Source organism: Gorilla gorilla, chromosome 9 (assembly GCF_029281585.2).
Source record: "Gorilla gorilla gorilla isolate KB3781 chromosome 9, NHGRI_mGorGor1-v2.1_pri, whole genome shotgun sequence".
NCBI lineage: Eukaryota > Metazoa > Chordata > Mammalia > Primates > Hominidae > Gorilla > Gorilla gorilla.
The window spans coordinates 26,920,815-26,945,000 of record NC_073233.2 but is presented as its reverse complement, the minus strand read 5'-3'; the positions used below and the strand labels follow the sequence as shown (position 1 = coordinate 26,945,000).

The window sequence follows — 24,186 nt, the reverse complement described above, 5'->3', positions numbered from 1 at the left end:
GACTCCTGGATGGTGACAGAACACATGGAGAGAAGCCAAACCATCCCAGCAGAACCCAGACCTGTCATACCAGCTACCAGCTGACTGCAAATGAATGAACTCATTTAATACCAACAGTAGACCCACCTACCTGAGCCTAGCCCAAATGACTCACTCACACCATTATGAGCAAGTAAAACGATTTTTATTTTAAGCCATTAGGCTTTGGGGTGGTTGGTTATGCAGCAAGTGATAACCAATACAGAGGTATATTGGTTGCATTTGCCTCCTTTGCATTTACAAATCACAGAGATCAAGGCTATGCTGTTTTAATCTATGTGTCTTTGTTGACTTAGACTTATTTTTTTTTTCTTATTTTTTTATTTTTTTCTTATTTTACTTTAAGTTCTGGGATACATGTGCAGAACATGCAGGTTTGTTACATAGGTATACATGTGCCATGGTGGTTTCCTGCACCTATCAACCCGTCTAGACTTGTTTTTTAAATCTCTTTATCATTTTGGTGTGGTTTTGGGAAGGAGTAAAAGTAAATATACATTCATCACATTTAACTGGAAGTCTCCATTCACTTCCTCTTCATCTGTCCAACAGATATTTTCTGATTACCTAGTAGATATCAACAGCACTGGACACTTGTAACACAGCTCTCATTTAATCTTTACAATAGTGCTATGCATTAGGCATTAGATTCCCCTTTTAACAGATGAGACAAATAAGACTCAGTGAGGTTAAGAGACTTGCTAGAGGTCTCGCAATTAGTAAATAGCATTGTTAGAATTTGTGTCCTTGACTGAGTGTCAACAAAGTACCCAATATTTTCAATATACTTTGTTAAACTAGAAAATAGACAGTAGAGATTCTAAAGTTGGAATGGATATAAGACCGATCACATAGTAGACAAGCTGACAGCTAATTGGATATGATGTGAAAAAGAAAGAATGTCTGAGAACTCTACCTCCTAACGATCTGCCTTTGACCCCATCTTAATAATGGATAGCACCACTAATAAAAGGGGACAAGAATGGAATGGACATCTTAACTGGGAAAGAAGGAAAATTTGCTTCCAGGGGCTATATTCGATCTTTGTTTTTTTTTTTTCCTCATCTGCATCTACAGATCAAGGCTCTGCCGAGCATAGTTGTTAACATTGTTTGTGGTCTCCTTTTACTGGGGAAGATTGGTTGGTACTACTTACAGGACATTTTACCAGGCAAATGGTAGTCTGATTGGGCTCCTCGGTGGGGGTGGGGAGCTGAGCCCTGTGAGACTCAATATGGTTAATGGCTGTCGAATGGTTAAAACACCAGGCACTGCTTAGGAAATATTCCCAGAAGGCCTTTTGCACTCTGTGTAGGGGAAATTAAGTGCTGAGAAAAGTGTGTTCAATTTAGATCCATCTGTTATGGGTTGCTTCTTTCTCTTCTTTTTCTCCAGGAAAGAGGACTATTCAAACAAAGGCACTTTGTGGTCCCTTTAACCTGCTAGGAGCCAAGAGTGTTGCCAGCCAAACATGTCGAAAAGCAGAGAGAAAAACTGTCCCATTTCCAATTGGTAGTAATCCCAGCTCAAAGCAGCATTCATTATGAAAGGTGCTGGCTACCCAGGACATAGAGTTGGGAGGAAAGAAAAGGTGCCTGGTTTGAGAACTTTATTTCTAGAAGAATAAAGTGGCCCTTGCTAGAAAATGGTCTCTTGCAGTACCTTCTAACAGCAAGTGAACACTAGGAAGCTTTAATAAGAAATGTCACTAGATTCCAAATAAGAAAACCAAAACCGGTCAGGCACAGTGACTCATGCCTATAATCCCAGCAATTTGGGATGCCGAGCTGGGTAGATTACCTGAGGTCAGGAGTTTGAGACCAGCTTGTCCAACATGGTGAAACCCTGTCTCTACCAAAATACAAAAACTAGCCGGGCATGGTAGTGGGCGCCTGTAGTCCCAGCTACTCAGGAGGAGGCTGAGGCACGAGAATCGCTTGAACCCAGGAGGTGGAGGTCGCTGTGAGCCCAGATTTCGCTATTGCACTCTAGCCTGGGTGACAGAGCAAGACTCCATCTCAAAAAAAAAAAAAAAGAAAAGAAAAGAAAAGAAAAAAGAAAGAAAAGAAAACGCAAACCACAAATTCTAGATTTTCCAAGTGGCCCCAACTTCAAAAACTTGTTCTCAGTATTGGACTACGATTTTGGAGTAGCTAGTCAGTGAATTTATAAACCACATCAGTTATCAATAAAAGACACCTGCCCTGTGGAACGCTATATAGCTGTTAACTAAAAACAAGGTAGATAATAATTATTTATTCTTATTAAGCATTTAAACAAGTGTCAATCATTGTTCTGTATATTTTTTAGTTTTTCCCTTCCAGTAACGCCATGAGAGGATTGTTATTAGTGTAGTGGTGTGTTTTTTTGTTTGTTTGTTTGTTTCAGAGACAGGGTCTTGCTCTGTCACCCAGGCTGGAGTGCAATGGCACAATCACGGCTCTCTGCAGCCTCGACTTCCCAGGCTCAAGCAATCCTGCCACCTCAGCCTCCCCAGTAGCTGGGACTACAGGTGCACACCACCACACCTAATTTTTGTGTTTTTTGTAGAGATGGGGTTTCACCATGTTTCCCAAGCTGGTCTTGAACTCCTGGACTCAAGTGATCCTCCCACCTCAGCCATCGAAAGTGCTGAGATTATAGGTGTGAGCCACCATGTCTGGCCTATCTTACTTTTATAGATAAATATACTAAGGCATAGGGAGGTTAGCTAACCTACAAGTTGCTCAAGTCTACAACTAGTAAGTGATAAGGCTTGGGCTTGAACCCGTGTGACCTGCTTTTAGACCCCACATGACTATCCTAGGTCAGAGGCTACACATCCACCTGGTAGCATGGATGTCTCCAGGGAGAGGAGATACAGAAGAGCAGATGAAAGGTTTTCACTTTTTACTTTACCAAATGCTATACTGTTTGAGTTTTTCTCCTTAAACATGTGTTACTTGTTTGCTTTAAAAATATATAATAAAATAAAGCAAGGCTGGGGAAGATGAGACAGCAATGGAGCATTTTTCTTTTCTTCTTTGTGGTGAATCAGGAGAAGGCACTATCCCCATTATGTTAGCAGTAGGAATTTAAGTACCAGTGAAGTCTAGGCTGAGAGCCAGGAACTAATTGAATTATCTTCAAAATCTCATAAGCCACCAGTAAGCGAGTGGGAATATGGACAGGTATAAAACAAGCCCTTAGGACAGAGTAATGGGTTAGATATTAATATGGTTTGGCTGTGTCCCCACCCAAATCTCATCTTGAATTGTAGTTCCCATAATCCCCACATGTTGTGGGAGGGACCCAGTGGGAGGTAATTGAATCATGGGGGTGGTTACCCCCATGTTGCTGTTCTCATGATAGTGAGTGAGTTTTCACATGATCTGATGGTTTTATAAGAGGCTTTTCACCTTTTGCTCAGCACTTCTCTCTCCTGCTGCCTTGTGAAGCATGTTTGCTTCCCCTTCTGTCATGATTGTAAGTTTCCTGAGGCCTACCCAGCCATGCAGAACTGTGAGTTAATTAAACCTCTTTCCTGTATAAATTACCCAGTCTCAGGTAGTTCTTTATAGCAGCATGAGAATGGACTAATACAGTAAATTGGTACTGGGAGTGGGGTGCTGCTATAAGGATACCTGAAATGTGGAAGCAACTTTGGAACTGGGTAACAGGCAGAGGTTCGAAAAGTTTGGAGGGCTCAGAAGAAGACAGGAAAATGTGGGAAAGTTTGGAACTTCCTAGAGGCTTGTTGAATGGCTTTGATCAAAATGCTGATAGTCATATGGACAATGAAGTCCAGGCTGAGGTGGTCTCAGATGGAGATGAGGAACTTGTTAGGAACTGGTATAAAGGTGACTCTTGCCATAGTTTAGCAAAGAGACTAGTGGCATTTTGCTCCTGTCCTAGAGATGTGTGGAACTTTGAACTTGAGAGAGATGATTAGGGTATCTAGTGGAAGAAATTTCTAAACAGCAAAGCATTCAAGAGGTGACAGAGCATAAAAGTTTGGAAAATTTGCAGCCTGACGATGCAGTAGCAAAGAAAAACCCATTTTCTGGGGAGAAATTCAAGCCACTGCAGAAATTTATATAAGTTACAAGGAGCCAAATGTTAATTGCCAAGACAATGGGGAAAATGTCTCCAGGGCATGTTAGTTACCTTCATGGCAGCTTCTCCCATCACAGGCCCAGAGGCCTAGGAGGGAACAATGGTTTCATGGGCCAGGTCCAGGGCCCCCCTGCTGTGTACAGCCTGAGGACTTAGTGCCCCACATCCCAGCTGCTCCAGCCATGGCTAAAAGGGACCAATGCACAGCTCAGGCCATTGCTTTAGAGCTGCAAGCCTTGGCAGCTTCCATGTGGTGTCAGTCCTGTGGGTGCACAGACAACAAGAATTGAAGTTTGGGAACCTCTGCCTAGATTTCAGAGGATATATGGAAATGCAGGCAGAAGTCTGCTGCAGGGGTGGATCCCTCATGGAGAACCTCTGCTAGGGTAGTGCCAAAGGGAAATGTGGGGTCAGAGCCCCCACAGAGAGTCCCCACTGGGCCACTGCCTAGTGGAGCTGCAAGAAGAGGGCCACTGTCCTCCAGATCCCAGAATGGCAGATCCACCAACAGCTTGCACCATGCACCTGGAAAAGTCTCAGACAGTCAGTGCCAGCCTGTGAAAGCAGCTGGGAATGGGGCTGTACCCTGCAAAGCCATAGGGGCAAAGCTGCCCAAGGCCATGGGAGCTCACTTCTTGCATCAGCTTGACCTGGATGTGAGACATGAAGTCACAGGAGATCTTTTGGAACTTTAAGGTTTAATGACTGCCTTATTGGATGTCAGACCTACATGGGGCCTATTGTTTTGGCTAATTTCTACCATTTGGAACAGGTGTATTTACCCAATGCCTGTACCCCCATTGTATCTAGGAAGTAACTAACTTGCTTTTGATTTCACAGGCTCTTAAGTGGAAGGGTCTTGTCTTATCTCAGATGAGACTTTGGACTTGGACTTTTAGGTTAATGCTGGAATGAGTTAATACTTTGGGGAACTGTTGGAAGGGCATGATTGTGTTTTGAAATGTGAGGACATGAGATTTGGGAGGGGCCAGGAGTGGAATGATATAGTTTGGCTCTGTTTCCCCACCCAAATCTCACCTTGAATTGTAATAATCCCCACATGTCCAGGTTGGGACCAGGTGGAGATAATTGAATCATCAGGGTGGTTTCCCCCATGCTGTTCTCAGGATAGTGAGTGAGTTCTCATGAAGTCTGATGGTTTTATAAGGGGCTTCTCCCTTTGCTCAGCACTCATTCTCCCTTCTGCCGTCTGGTGAAGAGGTGACTTCCACCATGATTGTAAGTTTCCTGAGGCCTCCTCAGCCATGTGGAACTGTGAATCAATTAAACCTCTTTTCTTTATAAATTACCCAGTCTTGGGTATTTTTTCATAGCAGTTTGAAAATGGACTATTACAGATATCATTGAGACAAATGCAAATTATGAGAGCTCAGATCCTGGAGCACAAGACAAGGTGATAGACAGCTGGAAGAACAGGCAGCTGGATACTAGGAGACCCAGGGTAACTAAAGGAGTAGAATACGGTGAGCTCTTGAAGAAAACAGATGCAAGGCCCCAGGAGGGAGAATGTAAGCACCTATGTTGGCCAGGGAGCCTCTTATGGAGTCCCTGCTGGGTCTTAAAGGTAGATGAAGGTAAGGAGATAGAGGAAGGTAAAGAAGGCATACCTGGCTGAAGCGAAGGAAGGAAGGAAGGGAGGGAGGGAGGGAGGGAGGATCCTGACATCTTCACACTGAAAACCATATGACTTTGATGTAGAGTTTCTCCATGCACTATCATCTTGCAAGGTTTTCATTTTAAATATTCCCACATTTGTGAGTGTGCAGGCTTTCCTTTCTGCTTAGTAAGAAAGAAACTTATCAGAGGTGAGGGGATGTGTGGGGAGGATACTGGCCAGTACACTTATCCATTCCTGCTACCATTTCTTCATGTTAACACTTATCACCCTTTAAATGCTTACCTAATTTCTAGATAATAAACTCTGATAAGGCAGCATCATCTCCATCTTGCTCCCCACTCTAACCCCGCACCTAGCACCAGGCTTGTCACACAGTAGAAAGGCAATAATTATTTGTTGAATTAATTTGTTTGAAGAATTGGTAGGCTGGGCATGGTGGCTTACTCCTGTAATCCCAGCATTTCAGGAGGCTGAGTTGGAGGATTGCTTGAGCCCAGGCATTTGAAAATAAACTGGGAAACATAGTGGGACACTGTCTCTGCAAAAAATTCAAACATTAGCTGGGTGAGGTGGTATGTGCCTGTAATCCCAGCTTCTTGGGAGGCTGAGTTGGGAGGATTGCTTGAGCCCAGGAGGTTGAGGCTGCAGTGAGCTGGGTTCGTGTCACTGGACTCCAACCTGGGCAATGGAGCAAGACCCTGTCTCAAGGCAGAGGAGGAGGAAGGAGGAGGAGGAGGAGGAAGGAGGAGGAGGAGGAAGGAGGAGGAGGAGGAGGAAGGAGGAGGAGGAGGGAGAAGAAGAAGGAGAAGGAGAAAGAAAAAGGAGGAAGGAGGAGAAAGAAAAAGAAAGAAGAAGGAGGAGGAGGAGGAAGAGGAAGAAGAGGAAGAAGAAGAAGAAGAAAGAGGAGAAGGAGGGGAGGGGGAGGGAGGAGGAGGGAGGAGGAAGGAGGAGGAAGGAAGAGGAGAAGAGGAGGAGGAAGAGGAAGAGGAGGAAGGAGGAAGAGGAAGAAGAATTGGTGAAATAAATGAATACCATTGGGAAAGTTGTTGATGTGTCGTATGCTGAAAATATCAAACTCTTTTTGGGGCTTCGATGAGTAATCCTCTTGATTGTAATACAGTTTTGATTGCTAGCGTTTATTGATGACTTATAAGTGCTTTTTATGTTTTAAGTAACAGGAAGCCCCTCTCAAATTTTGCTTAAAATGTTCACAGACAGGGTAAAGTTTGATCAGGGCTCTGACTTGGCTTCCCTGTAATTCAGCTCCACCCAGTTCCATGTGTTGGCTTTCCTTAGGCTGGATTTACTCATGGATTCAAAATGGCTGCTGGTAGTAACTGGTGCCACACAATTCCTCGTTCACATTTAGGGGAGGCACAGGGATGGAGAGCTCTACCATCAAACAATATCTACCATCAAATAACATTTTTTGAGACTCTGTCTCACTCTGCCACCCAGGCTGGAGTACAGTGGTGCAATCATGGCTCACTGCAGCCTTAACCTCCTGGGCTCAAGCAATACTCCCAGCTAAGCCTCCCAAGTAGCTGGAACTATAGGTGCATGCCATCATGCTGGCTAGGTTTTTTTTGTACTTTTTATAGAGACAAGGTCTTACTTTGTTTCCTAGGCTGGTCTCAAATTTTTGGCCTCAAGTGATTCCCCACTTTGCCCTCTTAAAGTGCCAGAGTTACTTACAGGCATGAGGCACCACACCTAGCCCCATCAAAGAAATTTCTGAACTTAACTCTGACCAAAGCAAACTGAACTAACCAGGAGAAATTCACATGTTGATTGGCATAGCCTAGGTAACTCATCCCTTAACCAATCAGTGTAGCAACAGGGCTGGTGTTGTCCTAATTGATTGGATCAACCATGGCCTATTTCTGGAGTTTGGGATGCAGGCTTTTCTAACCAAATTACATGGCTGCTCTCAAATGGAGAAAGAGATGAATAGATGTTGAAAAGCCAAATGAGTGTCCATTCATTTAATCCTCACAACACGCTGTGAATTAGATCCCAGGGAGAGGTGAGAAAAATGACCTCAGAGAAGCAACTTGCTCAAGATCAGGCAGCTAGTAATTAGCAACATTGGGATCCAAATTCAGGTCTGTCTGACTTCAAAGTCTGTGCACTTGGCCTCTAGACTCCAGTGCCCCAAATCTTAGCTATTGTATGAATCTCTCCAGTTGCCTCCAAGAGAAACCTGTTCTTGTGATCACCCCTAGCTGTTCTAGGGAACAACCTGGGCTCAGGTTGAACTCCTTTAAAAAGGGTCAAGGACCCTCCACAAAGCCCAGGCTGTGAGATCAGCTTCAGAGGCCTGGGGACGCCAGCCTCAATTTGGGGAGCAGCAAACACCTGCTTGGGGACTAAGAGGTTGCTGTAAAACCAGGACAGACAGTCCCTGTTCTTCTATCAGTGGTCATTCATCAAGCAGTTACTGAGCATCTGCTCTCTGAGGACCCATCTGCCTGAGCTAAAGCCTGAAACTCTGTTTCCAGCGTCCTTGTCTAGTCTTTCATTTTTGTCTGTTTCTTTGTCACGCACCCCTTCTTCTCTTCTCCTGGGCTGAACTTTCTGGGGTAATGTTGGTTCTTTGTCTCAGACCTGCACCCAGCTTTTTCTAGCACCCCAGGATAGTAACTGTTTCTCTTCTGCAAATTTCAGTTAATTGACAATGTCTGCCTTAAGAAGGAGGCAGTTTGTATCCAGTCTCAGATGGGAAGTGCACCATTGTCAACAATCAATGTCTACCGTGGGGACCATCAGTATCTACCATGGGGAGGAGAGATTGAACCGCAGCCTGCATAGTGGGTATCTGACATCCTTGGGTCCATATACCCACCACAGCTTCATATTTGGGACCCTTAGAACAGCTGCCCCCATTGCTTGAATTCCCTGAGAGTGACATTCATGTGTCAGCATAATACCAACAAGTTCTGGCCTCCTGCCTATCTTTTCCAGAATTCGGAATGAGACTGAGCTGTTTACATGCTATAACCAGAATGATGAAGAAGTCCGGAGATGAAGAAAAGAGTGAAAAGGCCTGGAATGGGCTGAGGAACTCTGGACTGTGATTTAGGATGTCTGGGTTCAATCCTGCTAAACCCTAGCTCACTCTGTGACACTCGGCAAGTTTCCTTTCACTTGGCCTCAGTTTCCTTATGTGATGCTAGGCTACCTCAGGGATTCTCAGTGGGGGAGAAACCATTTCCCGGGAGGTGATCTGGAAAGTTATGGGGGCATTTTACAGTGTCCCGATGACTGGAGGTTGTTTCTGGCATTTACTGGGCAGGGGCAGGGCTGTTAGATAACCTGTAATACACAGGACAGTCCCCCGCAGTGAAAAACCATCCCACATCCTGCACAACTGTCACATGTCCTCCTGGATACTCACGTAGATGAAAAACTTGTTCATAATTGTCTGACTCCAGTCAGATAAAAACTAGCTCTGCTTTAAACAGGAACACAAGTTGTTTTTGCACCGAACCAGTGTGTGTTGAACTTTTGAAAATGGAATTACCATATAAATCAAAAGAAATGCACATCTTTTAAAAACAGTTTTATCGAAGTATGACTTATATGCCAGAAAATTAATTCATTTTTTCAGTGGTATCAATTCAGTTTGTGTTTATTCAATTCAGTGATTTTGGTAAATTTGATGGAGTTGGGCATCTATCATCAAAATCCAGCTTCAGAACAGTTCCTTCCTTCCAACAAGTTTCCTTATACCGGTTTGCTGTCAATTATCACTCCCACCCCAAGCCCCAGGCAACCACTGATTTGCTTACTGTTTCTGTAGATCTGTCTTTTCTAGAAATTTTACATATAAAGAATCATACAATATATAGTCTTTTGTATTTCTCTCCTTTCACTTAGCATCCTGTTTTTTAAGATTCGTCCACATTGTACCATGGATTATAGTTTGTTTCTTTTTATTGCTGAATAATATTCCATAGCAGTAAACCACATTTTGTTTATCTATTTACCAGCTTGAGGGACATTTGAATTGTTGCTAGGTTTTGGCTCTTAGGAATTTGGCTGCTGTGAATATTCCTATACAAGTCTTTGAGAGGACATATATTTCATTTCACTTGGGCATATACTTAGAGGCAGGATTGCTGAATTATTTATTTTTTTTAAATCAAGTGTTGTTTAAACTCTTTTGGAACTCATTTTGGAAAATCAACATTGCTCATGGTATCTGAATCAGCAATATAATGCTCCTGTATACATGTGCATGGGGAGTGCTACTGGTCACAGTCATAGACATAGAATCACATACGCATCAGTATATCAATGCATATTCTATGCATAGGTATAGTATGTGATTCTGTGTGGAAGTATATCCATGATTCTATGCGTAGGTAAAGCATGCAGTTCTGTGTGTAAGCATATCCATGATTCTGCGCATAGGTATAGTATGTGGTTCTATGTGTAAGTATATCCATGATTCTATGCATAGGTGTAGCATGTGGTTCTATGTGTAAGTATATCCATGATTCTATGTGTAGGTATAGCATGTGATTCTATGTGTAAGTATATCCATCATTTTATGCACAGGTATAGCATGTGGTTCTATGTGTAGGTATATCCATGATTCTACACATAGGTGTAGCATGTGATTCTATGTGTAAGTATATCCATGATTCTATGTGTAGGTGTAGACTTCTGAGTACTTCGTTATGTCTCTAGTTAGGATGTAATCAAACATTTCTGTATTAAAATATGTATTTTGTAATAAATTCTTCTTATGTCTCCTATATAATGTACTAAGAACATTATAATGATTTTTAAAATCATGTGCATAAGTGGCTTATATTATTTATGAATTCCATTTCAGGATAGTAAAAAGGATATTAAAAAATATTTTTTATCTAATAGAAAAGGAGCCTTGAGACAGAGTAGGAGGGGCTGGTCCATTTTAAGGACCTGACACCTGTGAGTTTTTAAATCCTGTGCTCAGAGGCTTAATTAGAAAGGCAACCATTAATCCAGATTTGAAGCCAACAGCAAATCAAAGCAATTGTCCTGCACCAGTTGTTTTGATCATCAGATTGTGGCCCAGTTCTTTTAGGCCAGGATCAGAGAGACTGTGAGGAATAAACAAACACAAGAGAACCATCGAGAAAATGTACAGGAAGAGCGTCCAATTCTATCACTCAGCCTTGATTTCAGAGCGAATCACAGCACAGACTCACAGATTGACCCAGCAGGCCGGACCTTGAGAGACCCATGGAGTCCAGCCCCACATTCTTCAAATGCAGAAAGGGAGGCCTGGAAAAGGGGGTGGTGGGGACTGGGGAACTGAGGCAGCCACATAGCCACACCAGGTCTCAAGGATCCTGGGGGCCTGATAATTAGATGCCGCTTCAGTCAAACATTCTGTGCCATTTAAAGATAAGACTGAGCCCTGTGAGGGAAAGGCTGAGATGGAAAATTCTGCAGGGTCCAGCTTCTCACCTTCCTTGCCCAAGCTGTCAGCTCTGGCCCAGACTTTCCTACCTCCCCTCCAATTAACCTGACCGACATTCCCAGGTCAGGGGGCAGTGCTTACCTGCTGTTACTCAAGCAAAACATGTTTGGAAGGTCTCACCACCTCCACCCACTTCAAGTGGTTTACCCAAGTAGGCCTGTGTCCTTTCCCCTAGTGGAGTCTTGGAAAAAGAAGTTATCTCTGTCCCATTACATTTCACTGGCACTTTCTTGTCCCTTCTTGGAGGGATTGGAGCCAGTTGATTTGCCCTTTGATCAGGTGCTATACCCTCTCTGGTCAGGTTCTTCCCACTCTCTGGGCTGCCCAGGCAGTTAAAGAAAAGAGGAGCATTATCAGAGCAGTCAATCTCACCCTGAGAGATCTGGCCATGCAGGAAGCTGTGGTGTGGTGACCGCGCGTGGCCGTGTGGCCCTCCGTAGACCACCTGTAAATCATTTGAGGACAGGGAACCCAGAGGTTGAGCTCAGCATCCCCCATAGGGCCCCCCAACTGGAGGGAGGCTGGAATGAGGTGGGAATCAGTGTTTGGGGTTGATGTCACCCCCAGGCGAAGTCATTATAGCACTCTGGCTTTTAGTTTGGAGATTTCTCTTCTTTTTAAACTCAGACCTTGGCAATTCGTTTGTGCAAGCACTAGTTATCTGCAAAGGAAGTGGCCTTCCAAAGGGGCCACTTGTGCCCACAGTGGTCCTCTGAGCCCAAGCAACTGGCTGCAGTGTTGCATGTTTTGGGCAGGGACCTAGGCAGGACGATGGCCTCGCCTCACCTTGCCTGGGCGCACGGGGGTCAGGTGGTCAATCCAGCAGTCTTGTGAATGCTCCAGGGGACCTGGTGGGCAGCCTAGAGAGGAATCCTGGTGGGCATAAGAGGAGGTAGATGGGAAAGGGCAGAAAGCAGGCAGACTCAGAGAAAGAGAGGGAGCAAGGAGACGAGAAAAAGGGGGAAACAGACTGGAAGACACAGAAATGTGGAGAGAGACAGGGAATGGGGTGAGGAAGGGAAGAAAGGGAAAAAAGAGAAAAGCAGAGGAGGAGGAAAGAGGGAAGGAGACAAAGACAAGATAGGGGAGGGGGAGCCTGCGGGGAAGGGCAGAGGCGGAGGGAGGAGCATGAGGAAGAGGGCAGAGAAAAGGCCTGGGGTATTTCTGCCAAGGCCTGGCCCTCTGTGGAGAAGGCCTCCTTTCCTGAAAAAATGACCACTTTTCTCTGTACCAGTCCCATCTTCTGCATGCCACCCACATGCCAGGCCAACCTGCCTTCCAAGACTGTGGACAATCCCAGGGCTGGGGGCACGTCTCCATTCTTTGCAAGAACCGTGGAAGATTAAAGGCCTCTGAGAAGGGGAACTGGCTGGGGCCTCAGTGTCCTCTCACAGGCCAAGGTGCTAACTAGGTGTTATCTAGAGGGGCACCGAGATCCAGTGTGCCCAGGTGCTCACAGAGAGGTGAGTGTACCCACACAGAGGCCCAGCTGCCTGTATGGAGCCCAGGTAGCCACACAGAACTCATGAGGCCTGCACAACAGGCTGAATGTTCACAGACTCGGGCACTCACATGCATTCCCACACAGGTGCATTCTGTACCACAGGCTGGAGGCCTGGGTGCCCATACCAAAAGAAGCTGGCAGTTCTTGCTGAGGGCTGGGCATTGACCTTCCTGATCCCCACAGTAAGCTCCAAAGCTGGACTGTGGTTTCTGAGTTATGAGCAGACATTTGGGTGTTTTTCTGCAGCCTGCATTGGGCCTGGGCTCGAGAGTAGCATCTAGTGTGGGCAGGAAGAGGAGGGCTGTGAGAGGCAAGCACCAAGGCAGCACAGGCTCTGACATCAGGACCAGCCTGCTGGGAAGGCCATGCCTGAACAATTTGTCGTCTCCTACTGCTCACTACATTCCCAGAGTCATATTCTTGTGTTTATGATGGAGGAATCACTGGCTGTGGAACAATTACTGTGTTGCAAACAAAGCATTATGGCTGGAGGTGAGAGGAAAAACAAATAGCATGCACTTTGAAATCTGGCTTCCTTAGGGCTTCTGCAGCAAATTTCTCAGGTGTAGAGCAATCGGGAGCTCCAGGGGCCTGCTGGGAAGCTGCTGGATTACAGACATTTACAAAAGAAAAAGGAAAAAACCAGTCAGCCTGGCTTAGATAAGAGGAGCACATCTAGCCCCGGGAAGCCAGGAGTATGTGCCTTGCAAGCAAATAACAGTGTCTGCCTGAGCATAAGAAAAGCTGAATTCAGGGCTTTGAAAAATGAAATGATCATACTCCTGGCTTTTAAGAAATAGAGCAAGAAACTGCGAGGTTATTTTTGACTTGGTTATTTGCTTCTGCTGATTAAGCACGGAGTTTGCACCCAGGTGGATTGCATGGAGAAGGCAAGGCAGGATAGCCAGAGGTCATGAGCACAGGTCTTAGAGTCAAATTGCCTGTATTTGCATCTGCCCTCTCAGCCTCCTGTCTTTACTGTAACCCTCTGAGCCTCAGTTTCTCATCTGAAGCTTCATAGAGGTGTTGTGAGGATTAAATGAGATCCACGGAAAGAACAGGGCCAGGCGTATGTTAAGTATCCCATCAAACGTCAGTGGCTACTAAGCACTTAACTACAATTTGCATATGTGGCACCTAATTTATGAATTAGCTCATTTTTATAATAGAGTGGTAGGATTTTGTCACTGTGTACTGGCAAAGTCGCCCAACTTCTTTCCCTTCATTGTGCACTAACATGGACAGAGCCATTCTTTTCCTGTAGAGCCGAGCCTCATTTCAAGATGGGCTTCTATTCCAAAAAATGTTAAATTGGGCAAGATCAAAATAAATCATCTTGCCCAGACCATTTACTTTTTATTAACTGTACAACTTCATGGTTTTTTAAAAGTATATTTACAGAGTTGATTAACCATTGCCATAGTCTAATTTTGGATCATGTTCATTCCCCCCCAGAAGAAACCCTGTACCTATTAGCAGTCATTCCCCATTTTTCCTCAACCCTTCTTCCCAAGCCTTCGGCAACTGCCCATCCAATTTCCGTCTCTAAGGATTTTCTGATTCTGAATATTTTGTGAAAACTGTATCATAGAATAGGTGGTCGTCTGTGAACTGGCTTCTTTCATGTAGACTAGTGTGCTCAAAGTTCATCATCAGTTGGTGGACATCTGGGTTGTTCTCACTTTGTGGCTGTTATGAACAATGCTTTCGTAAACATTCATGTACAGGTTTTTCTGTGAACCTGTTTTCATTTCTCTTGGTTACCAGATGTGGAATTGCTAGGTCATACAGGAACTCTACGTTTATTCTGTAATGAACTGCCAGATTGTTTTCCAAAGTGGCTACACCATTTTACACTTACAGTAGCAATGAAAATGGATTTCTCCACATGCTTACCAACACTTGTTATCATCTGTCTTTTTACTATAGTCAGGTGGATGTGAACTTCTATTTCATTATTGCTTTGATTTTTATTTCCCTGGTGGCAAATGATGCCAAGCATATTTCCATGTGCTTATTGGCCATGTTTGTTTGTTTGTTTGTTTTTTCGGAGACAGAGTCTCTCTGTCGTCCAGGCTGGACTGCAGTGGCATGATCTCGGCTCACTACAACCTCCATCTCCTGGGTTCAAGTGATTCTCCTCCCTCAGCCTCCTGAGTAGCTGGGACTACAGGACCACACAATGCCTGGCTAATTTTTATATTTTTAATAGAGAGGAGGTTTTGCTATGTTGGCCAGGCTGGTCTCAAACTCCTGAGCTCGAGTGATCTGCCCACCTCAGCCTCCCAAAGTGCTGGAATTACAGGCCTGAGCCACCTCACCTGGCCCCTTATTGGCCATTTGTATATCTTCTCTGGAGGACGGTCTAGTCAAATCTTTTTCTCATTTTAAAAATTGGGTTGTTTGTTTTTTGTTGTTAAGTAGTAAGTGGTTGTTTTGTTTTGTTTTGTTTTGTTTTCTGTTTTTTTTTATTTGAGATGGAGTCTCACTCTGTTGCCCAGGCTGGAGTGCAATGGTGCAATCTCGGCTCACTGCAACCTCCACCTCCCAGGTTCAAGGGATTCTCCTGCCTCAGCCTCCTGAGTAGCTAGGATTACAGGCGCCCACCACTATACCCAGCTAATTTTTGTATTTTTAGTAGAGACGCGGTTTCACCATGTTGTTTAGGCTGGTCTCAAACTCCTGACCTCAGGTGATCCACCCGCCTCAGCCTCCCAAAGTGCTGGGATTACAGGCATGAGCCACCACGCCCAGTCAAGTTATATGTGTTTTTAAATGTACTCTAGATTCAAGTCCCTTATCAAGACACATGATTTGCAGATATCTTCTACCACTCTGCGGGTTATCTTTTCACTTTCTCAATGATGTCCTTTGAAGCATAAAAAGTTTTAATTCTGATACAGCCCAACTTATCAATTTTCTCTTTTATCACTGTGCATTTTGTCATATCTAAAAAACCACTGCCTAATTAATGATTAGGAAAATTTGCTCCTATGTTTTCTTCTGAGAGTCTTACAGTTTTTGCTTAGACTGTTTCGTTTAAACCAACAAGGAAACTAAGACTCAGTTAAGGTAGGATTTGCTCTGAATTACATTGCTACTAAGTGGCAGATAAATAATTTTTTAAAAACCAATCTAATTTTATACAGCCTAAAATCAATATAATTTCAAGACCAAAGAGGCACTCAAGTCATATTAAAACCTCAAAGTCTGAAACCCAGTTTATATTCACCCTGAAATAGAACCAACCTTTAATTTAAGGCTAATAATGATTTTTTTAAAAAAAACAAAAACAAAAAAACACTTTCCATTTCTTGAGCGATTAGTCTGGGTCTTTTACATACATTCTCTTTTTAATTCTTAAAGCCATCTTATAAATACGTACTATTGTTGTCCTGATTTTAAACATGATGAAATTTGTGCTCAGAAAGCTTTTGAAGTAACACATTCAAAATCACACAGTTAATACGAGGCAAAGCTAGGTTTTAAACCCAGGGCCCTCACTCTCTTTGTACAGTGTCCTATTAGAAAAACTAATGATTGTTGCTGAAACTCTAATAAAGGGTTTCTGGCAAGATAAGAGCCTCCTGATGACATAAACCGGGTCTCATCTGCCATGTCCATCCCTTGTCACATCTCTTGGCAATTTATCTTGGTGGGGTTGTGTTGATTTGTGGTGATCAGAATCCAGACACCACAAAGCATGTGGGTTGTAATGAAGTCCTGAGTCTTTTCTTTAAATCCAATTTTCCACTTGGTTTGGCTAGGGCAGGAGGATGTCAAATTCTGTGGCAGAGGTCAGTCCTATAAGGTGTTTGTCTCTATTTCCATAATTCATCAGAACATTTCATGGAGGGAAATCCATCTTCATTGACATTAGCCTTGGGAACTACCTGGGAGGCAGAGAAAAATCTCAAGCTCGATTTCAGTGCTTGCCATGTATAGACATCTAAGTTTGCAGTTTCAATCAGGCATATTTATTTACATGTGGAAATTCCCAGTGGGAAGCTGAAGAACACAGCTTAGGAGTAGTCCCCAAGTGGGAAATTGACCAGTACACTGAGCTCCTTTTATTTCCATTTAATTTACCATCAGTATCATTACCATTCTTTTGTTAATCATTTCACTAGCAATGATGTAACTTGGGACCAAGGTAATTGCAGCCAAATGGGGAAGATGCTTATCTGAAGTATTTGGTTAGCAAAGACTTCCATTCGCCTTTTTAAAGATGGGTGTTAGTTCTTTCCTTTACTCAGGTAGCATAGAGCTGCCTTGAAATGCTGACAATATTAACAGCTCCCTGCAGCTTAATGAACACCACACTTGGTGAAAGAGAGGATTCTTCAGTTTTCAGCTCGCTGCTGCCTGAAATGGTATCACTTTGCACAATGAAGTGGGTTCCTGAGATTCTAACAAGTCTAAGTAAAACAGACCAGGCCTATCCTGTGATCTGAGCAATGTGGAATAAATGATCAGGACTTTGAACTCAGAGACTTGACTCCACTATTTGATAGCTGTATGACTTTGGACATGTTACTTGTGTTCTCTAAATCTCTATTTTCTTAACTATCTAAAAGAAAGTTAACACTAGTCACTTCATAGATTGTTGGGCAGTAAATGAAGTAAGAAGGATAGAAGGCCCAGGACTTTCCTTGGCCCATAATAGGTGTTCAATAAATGCTGTTTCTTTTCTGAAAAAAGTGCTGGTGTTGAGGACTTTTCTTCTGAGTCCCAGGATTGTTTAGGAACCAAGTCCAGGGAGAGATGTGAAGAGTTACCCTAAGAGAGGCACTTTTTGGTTAGCGAAAATGAAGACCTTGGCAGGGCTACTAAGATGTCTGTGACAGTACTTGGTCTCCATACTCACCTTTAGACTCTGGGGATCACCTTTGAGAGCTAGAGATCGATCGCGTGCAATCCAGCCCTGCCTCCCTCCCCACCTTGCCTGGTGCATCTCTTCACTCCCTCGCTCCTCACATTGCCCTTACTGCACAATGGCCTTTTCTCACTTCCTCCAAGGTGCTAAACGTTCCCTCCTCAGGGTCTTCCCATAGGCTGTTCCCTCTGCTTGGTTTACCCCACACCCCCAACACGCTTTACCTGGTTGATGCCTCCTAATCCCCAGATCTTGGTTTCTTTGTCATTTTCTTTGTCGTGTCCTTCTAGACATGTCCCTGATGGGCTCTCACAGATCTCCCTGTGCTTTTTTCACAGCACAGAGTGGTCTGTGACTCACCGGGCTTCTTTTTGTGTGGGATTTTTGATTTTTAAAATCCTCCATCACCAGACAGTACCTCGAAGCCTGGGTCCGGACTATTTTGCTTACCACCCTGGGAGGTGTTCAGTAATACTCACTGAATGAAAGAATGAGGAAACTCATGGGGAAAATGCATAGGGCATGCTGTGATGCTGACTGTGGAACTCTCACAATCCTGGATTAAGACTTTCGAGCATAGGAATGCTTTTACACTGTTGGTGGGAATGTAAATTAGTTTAACCATTGTGGAAGATGGTGTGGTGATTCCTCAAAGATCTAGAACCAGAAATGACATTTGACCTAGCAATCCTACTACTGGGTATATACCCAAAGGAATATAAATCATTCTATTACAAAGATACATGCATGCATATATTCATTGCAGCACTTTTCACAATAGCGAAGACATAGAATCAACCCAAATACCATCAACATAGACCAGATAAAGAAAATGTGGTATGTATACACCGTGGAATACTATGCATCCATAAAAATGAATGAGATCATGTCCTTTGCAGGTCATGGATGCAGCTGGGAGCCATTATCCTCAGCAAACTAACACAGGAGCAGAAAAACCAAACACCACATGTTCTCAGTTACAAGTAGGAGCTGAACAACGAAAACACATGAACACAGGGAGGGGAATATCGGGGAACCAGCCCCCAATATTTCAATGTAGGTTCTTTTCTATTTTCCCTAAGTGTCAGCCAGTCTGAGAAATAAAGAGAAAGAGTACAAAGAGAGAAATTTTACAGCTGGGTCTCCGGGAGTCCAGGAGTGACATCACATAATGGTAGGACCGTGATGACAACCCTGAGCCGCAAAACCAGCAAGGTTTATTAGGAATTTTAAAAGGGGAGGCGGTGTACGAACAGGGAGTAGGTCACAAGGATCGCATGCTTCTAAGGACAATAAAGATCACAAGGCAAGGCAAAATTAGAATTACTGATGAGGGTCTATGTCCCGCTGTGCATGCATTGTCTTGATAAACATCTTAACAGGAAACAGGGTTCGAGAGCAGAGAACCAGTCTGACTAGAATTTACCAGGCTGGAATTTCCTAATCCTATTAAGCCTGAGGGTATTGCAGGCGACCACGGTGTATTTCAGTCCTTTTCTCAACTGCATAAGACAGACACTCCCAGAGCGGCCATCTATAGACCTACCCCCAGGAATGCATTCCTTCCCCAGGGTTATTCCTTGCTGGGAAAAGAATTCAGCGATATTTCTCCTACTCACACATTCATTTATAGGCTTTCTGCAAGAAGAAAAATATGGCTCTATTCTGCCCGACACTGCAGGCAGTCAGACCTTATGGTTATCTTCCCTTCTTCCCTGAAAATCGCTGTTATTCTGTTCTTTTTCAGGGTGCACTGATTTCATATTGCTCAAACACACGTTTTACAATCAGATTTCATGTTGTTCAAACACACATGTTCTACAATCAATTTGTACAATAGTGGTCCTGAGGTACATTCTCAGCTTACGAAGATAGCAGGATTAAGAGATTAAAGTAAAGATAGCCATAAGAAGTTGTAAGAGTATTATTAGGGAAGTGATAAATGTCCATGAAATCTTCACAATTTATGTTCAGAGATTGCAGTAAAGACAGGTGAAAGAAATTATAAAAGTATTAATTTTGGGAACTGATAAATGTCCATGAAATCTTCACGATTTATGTTCTTCTGCCTCAGCTCCAGCCAGTGCCTCCGTTCGGGGTCCCTGACTTACCGCAACAGGGGAACAACACACACTGGGGCCTGTTGGGGGAGGATGGGGGAGGGAGAACATTAGGGAAAATAGCTAATGCATGCTGGGCTTAAGACCTAGGTGATGGGTTGATAGGTGCAGCAAACTACCATGGCACACATTTACCTATGCAACAAATCTGCACATCCTGCACATGTACCCCAGAACTTAAAATAAAAATTAAAATAAAAAAATACTTTCAAGCAGACAAGAAGATGAAAGTATTGATATTAGCTGATACAGTATGCTTTCTATCTGCCAGTAGCTTGTCTAAGTGCTTCTGTGCATTAACTTATTCAATCTTCACAATCACCTTATTATTAATATTACTATCATCCCATTGTAAAGGTTAGAGACCTGAGGTACAGAGAAGTCATTCTTAGGTAGTAGTGGCAGGGCCATCATTTGGACCTAGATACCCTGGCTCCAGAATGTATACTCTTAGCCATTAAACCAACTTTCCCCTACATATTCTTGTTCCCTAGATTATACTTCTCTTCTCCAATCCTATCCTCCCCATCCATGCACACATGTTTTGGGCTTCAGTTTCCAGGTGCAATAGCACTTCCCCGGGGAGATCCTTCCACACTCCCACCCTAGCTCAAGCCTCATCATCAGCATTCACAGCATCCTGAACTTTGCATTCACAGCATCCTGAACTTTTTTTTTTTTTTTAATAAACTCTAGGAGTTATTTTCTCTCTAATTGCAGGACATGTCTTAATTTATCTTTGAACCCTCTCTAGCCTCTAGCACAAGGCTCAGCATCTAGTAGCTACCCAAAAACTGTTGGTTAAACTGGAATGTTCCAATGTCTTCAGAAGCTAGCTATTTGCCTAAGTTTGGCAATATATTGTCACATGTAAAATACACATGTGTTTGACCCAGCTACCTCACAGATAGGAATTTACTGTAAGGAGGTAATCATGCAAGTACAAAATGATGTTGGTACAAGGATTGTTGATAATGGCAAAAATTAAGAACAATCTATGGTGGCAATGAGTGGTGGACAAATTAAATAATGTTCTCTCTGCCTAATGGAACCCTGTGTAGCCATTTAAAAAGATAGTACAAGGAAATCTATAGATGATAACATAGAACTTTATTCATGTTATATTGGTGAGGATAAAAAAAGGCAGAAAATGTAATAACTGACTTTGCTGAGCGCTTACTCCCTTACTGTCATGCACCATGCTAAGCCCTTTTACATACATTAGCTCATTCAATCTTCACAACAATCCTATGAAATAGGGTTGTTCTGCTATAATCCCTAATTTACAGACAAGTAAACTGAACAGTGCCTAAACCAGATTTCAACCTGTAATTATCTCCAGACTTCTAATCTTTATCACTATTATACTGTCTCTGTGATCCTATTATGTAATATTGCATAGACACTGTGATTGTGACAGAGACTGCCAGACACCCCTGGATATCTACTCCTCTCTTCTTTCACACTAATAGGATTTTTAACTGGGCACATGGCTACATTTCCCAAGTCCCTTGCATCTGGGTATGACCATGTAACTTGGTTCAGGCCAATGGGATGTAAGCAGAAATTTGTGGAAGATTCCTCAAGAGCAACACGTATTCCTGTTGCCCCACCCCCACCCCTTTCTCTTGTTTTGTTCCTTTCTCTTTCCTAGACTGCAAATTCTGTCCTGTGGACCATGAGGTGGAGGCTACCTACAATTTAGCAACAAGACAGAAGGAGTCTAGGAGACTGACATTATGGAGTGCCTTGCCAGGTCTGAGCCTCCCACCCAGACTTCCACGTGAAAGAGGAATGAGCTTCTATCATGGTGACATCATTGTTGTTTTGGTTTTCTGTCACTTAGAGCTGAATATAACCTAATATATGCACACACATGTGTCTGCACATGCACACAGAAATGCCTGCAAGGATATTCATCATAGTGTTAACAGTAGTGCCTTGGGATTGCAGTATTTGTAGTGGTTTTTACCTTATCTTCATACTTCTCTGGGTACATGCGCCACTTCTTACAAAAGCGGTAAATCAAAAGAAAAATGTCATAATGCTCTCCACATTCTGCCTCCAGTTTCAGTTCCATGGCTGAGTTCTCACCTGCCCTCAGCCCAGCCAGAGTACCGTGACTGTGGGTGACTGCTTGCCCTGCTCCTCTGGCTTGTCTGACCTTGAGGCCCAGGCTTCATCTGCAAAACTGCAGCCACTGTCCACCATTCTCTTGGGTGGAGAAGAAAGATTAGTTCTGTGCCCATCTCTTCCCCAGGATGGGGGAGAAAACACAAAAAGTCAAGCCAGTTAGTGTCTCTGGAGAGAAGACAGCTGGAAATACACCAGTATTTCATTCACTTCTTCAGTAAATATCAATTGAGGGCCTATATGTTCCAAGCAATGTTCTAGGTAGGGGATAGAGCAGTAAATAAGTCTTTGTGGTCATGATGCTTGTACTCTAGCAGAAAGGACCAACCATCAGCAAGCCCGCATTTAGGTGCCTCTGTGTGAATGTGCCCGTCTGAGCCAGTCTGAGCTTGAACCCATTTGTTAGTGATGCTCCCACTTCCCAGAAGATCTCAATGTCTCCTTGTTTCATTCATTCATTTGACAAACATGTTCTGAGGGTGTAGACATGCCAGGCTGTAAACTGGAAATTTAATGACAAGCAAGATTGGGCCAGTCTAACAGAAGCATCAGCACTACAAAAGCTTGCAAGTTGCAACATAGTAAGATGGGAGTTACCATCTGCCAGAGCCCTATCAGACTATCAAAAGGAGCTCCCAGCCTTGTCTGGAGAGCAATGCAAGGAAGGCACTGGGGACCGTAATAGGTGAGCTAAGTCCTGAAGGGTGAATGAAAATTGCCAGGTTATGTTTCAGCCTCAGCAGAAACAATTCTTACTCAGGTGCTGATTAACAGCTGCAGTAAAATTCATGGGGGACTTTCACCTTTCAAGCATACCAGGGAACTCAGCTAAAGTCTAAACTGGGATTCGGATATGTGTGGTAAATGCATGAGTTGGGTTGCCTCATACTGCAAAGTTCCATTTGGCTGGAGTTGAAGGCAAGACAGGGTTGGGGAGGATAGAACAGGGTATCTGCTCAGCTCTTGGTCCCCAGCTTGGTCCCACAGACTTGTGTTTGAGCCCTACTGAGCACAAGCAGAGCCTGGAGGAGCTGTTTTCATGGGGGACATGAGGCATAAGCAGCCTGCTTAAGGGACCAGGTGACAAGAGAGGGTGATACGGTTTGGCTCTGTCCCTACCCAAATCTCCAATTGTAGCTCCCACAATTCCCACGTGCTGTGAGAGGGACCCAGTGGGGGGTAATTGAATCATGGGGGTGGGTCTTTCGCATGCTGTTTTTATGATAGTGAATAAGTCTCATGAGATCTGATAGTTTTATAAAGAGGAGTTTCCCTGCACAAGCTCTCTCTTGCCTGCTACCAGGTAAGACATCCCTTGTTCTTCCAGGAACAAGAATGTGAGGTCACCCCAGCCATGTGGAACTGAGTCAATTATACCCCTTTCCTTTATAAATTACCCAGTCTTGGGTATATCTTTATTAGCAGCATGAGAATAGACTAATACAGAGGGCACAGGGGGGACAAGCCTCCTTCCCGTATGTTTTACTATTGCCATGTGGCTTCATTCAGGGAGCGCTCCAGGAATGTAGTGCTGCCTTGATTCCACAGGACTGCAGGTTTGGGAACGTGGGAAGACAGTGCCTTGAGGAGGAATGTGTGCAGAGTAAGACACAGTCAGGATCTCAAGGGATATGATAGCACCTTAAGTGACTTCTCTATCAGTGTCACTCAGCGTGTGCCAGAGCAAAGAACACATGAGGAAACCTCATGAAAACAGGTGAGCTGGCTCTGAAGATTCCCAGTAACAGTGAGGGAGGAGGAGGGGTCTAAATTAGGGTGCTGAGGCTGAGTCCTGTATTAGAGATAAGGACAGGTGAAAATTTAGTTACTACAAATTCATTAGATCTTAGCCTGGGTTCCCTGAAAACAGAGCATAAGATCCTTGCTTGTGTGGAGGTAGTTGATTTGGGAATATGATCCTGGGGAGCAGGAGGCAGAGACAAGGGGAAGGGAGACATAGAATGGAGAATCACGGCCAGGCGCAGTGGCTCATGCCTGTAATCCTGGCACTTTGGGAGGCCAAGGCAGGCAGATCACTTGAGCCCAGGAATTTGAGAGAAGCCTGCCCAATGTGGTGGAACCCCATCTCTACTAAAAATATAAAAATTAGCTGGGTGTGGTGGTGGGTGCCTGTAATTCCAGCTACTCAGGAGGCTGAGGCAGGAGAATCACTTGAGCCCAGGAAGTGGAGGTTGCAGTGAGCTGAGATCGCGCCACTGCACTCCACCCTGGGCGACAGAGCAAGATTCCATCTCAAAAATAAATAAATAAATAACATAAAAAAGAATGGAGAATCACTACAAG

At 43.9% G+C, this 24,186-nt stretch overlaps 1 protein-coding gene across 1 annotated transcript in view; it reads right to left on the bottom strand.

The window, feature by feature from the left end:
* The window catches only part of LOC109025566 (high mobility group protein B1-like), a 32,390-nt gene extending 10,561 nt beyond the window's left edge, over positions 1-21,829 (bottom strand). The window contains exon 1 of the mRNA XM_031015904.3: positions 21,722-21,829. Within this exon, the coding sequence (XP_030871764.3) occupies positions 21,722-21,829 (108 nt within the window). The remainder of the gene's footprint in view (positions 1-21,721) is intronic.
* Between the last annotated feature and the right edge of the window lie 2,357 nt (positions 21,830-24,186).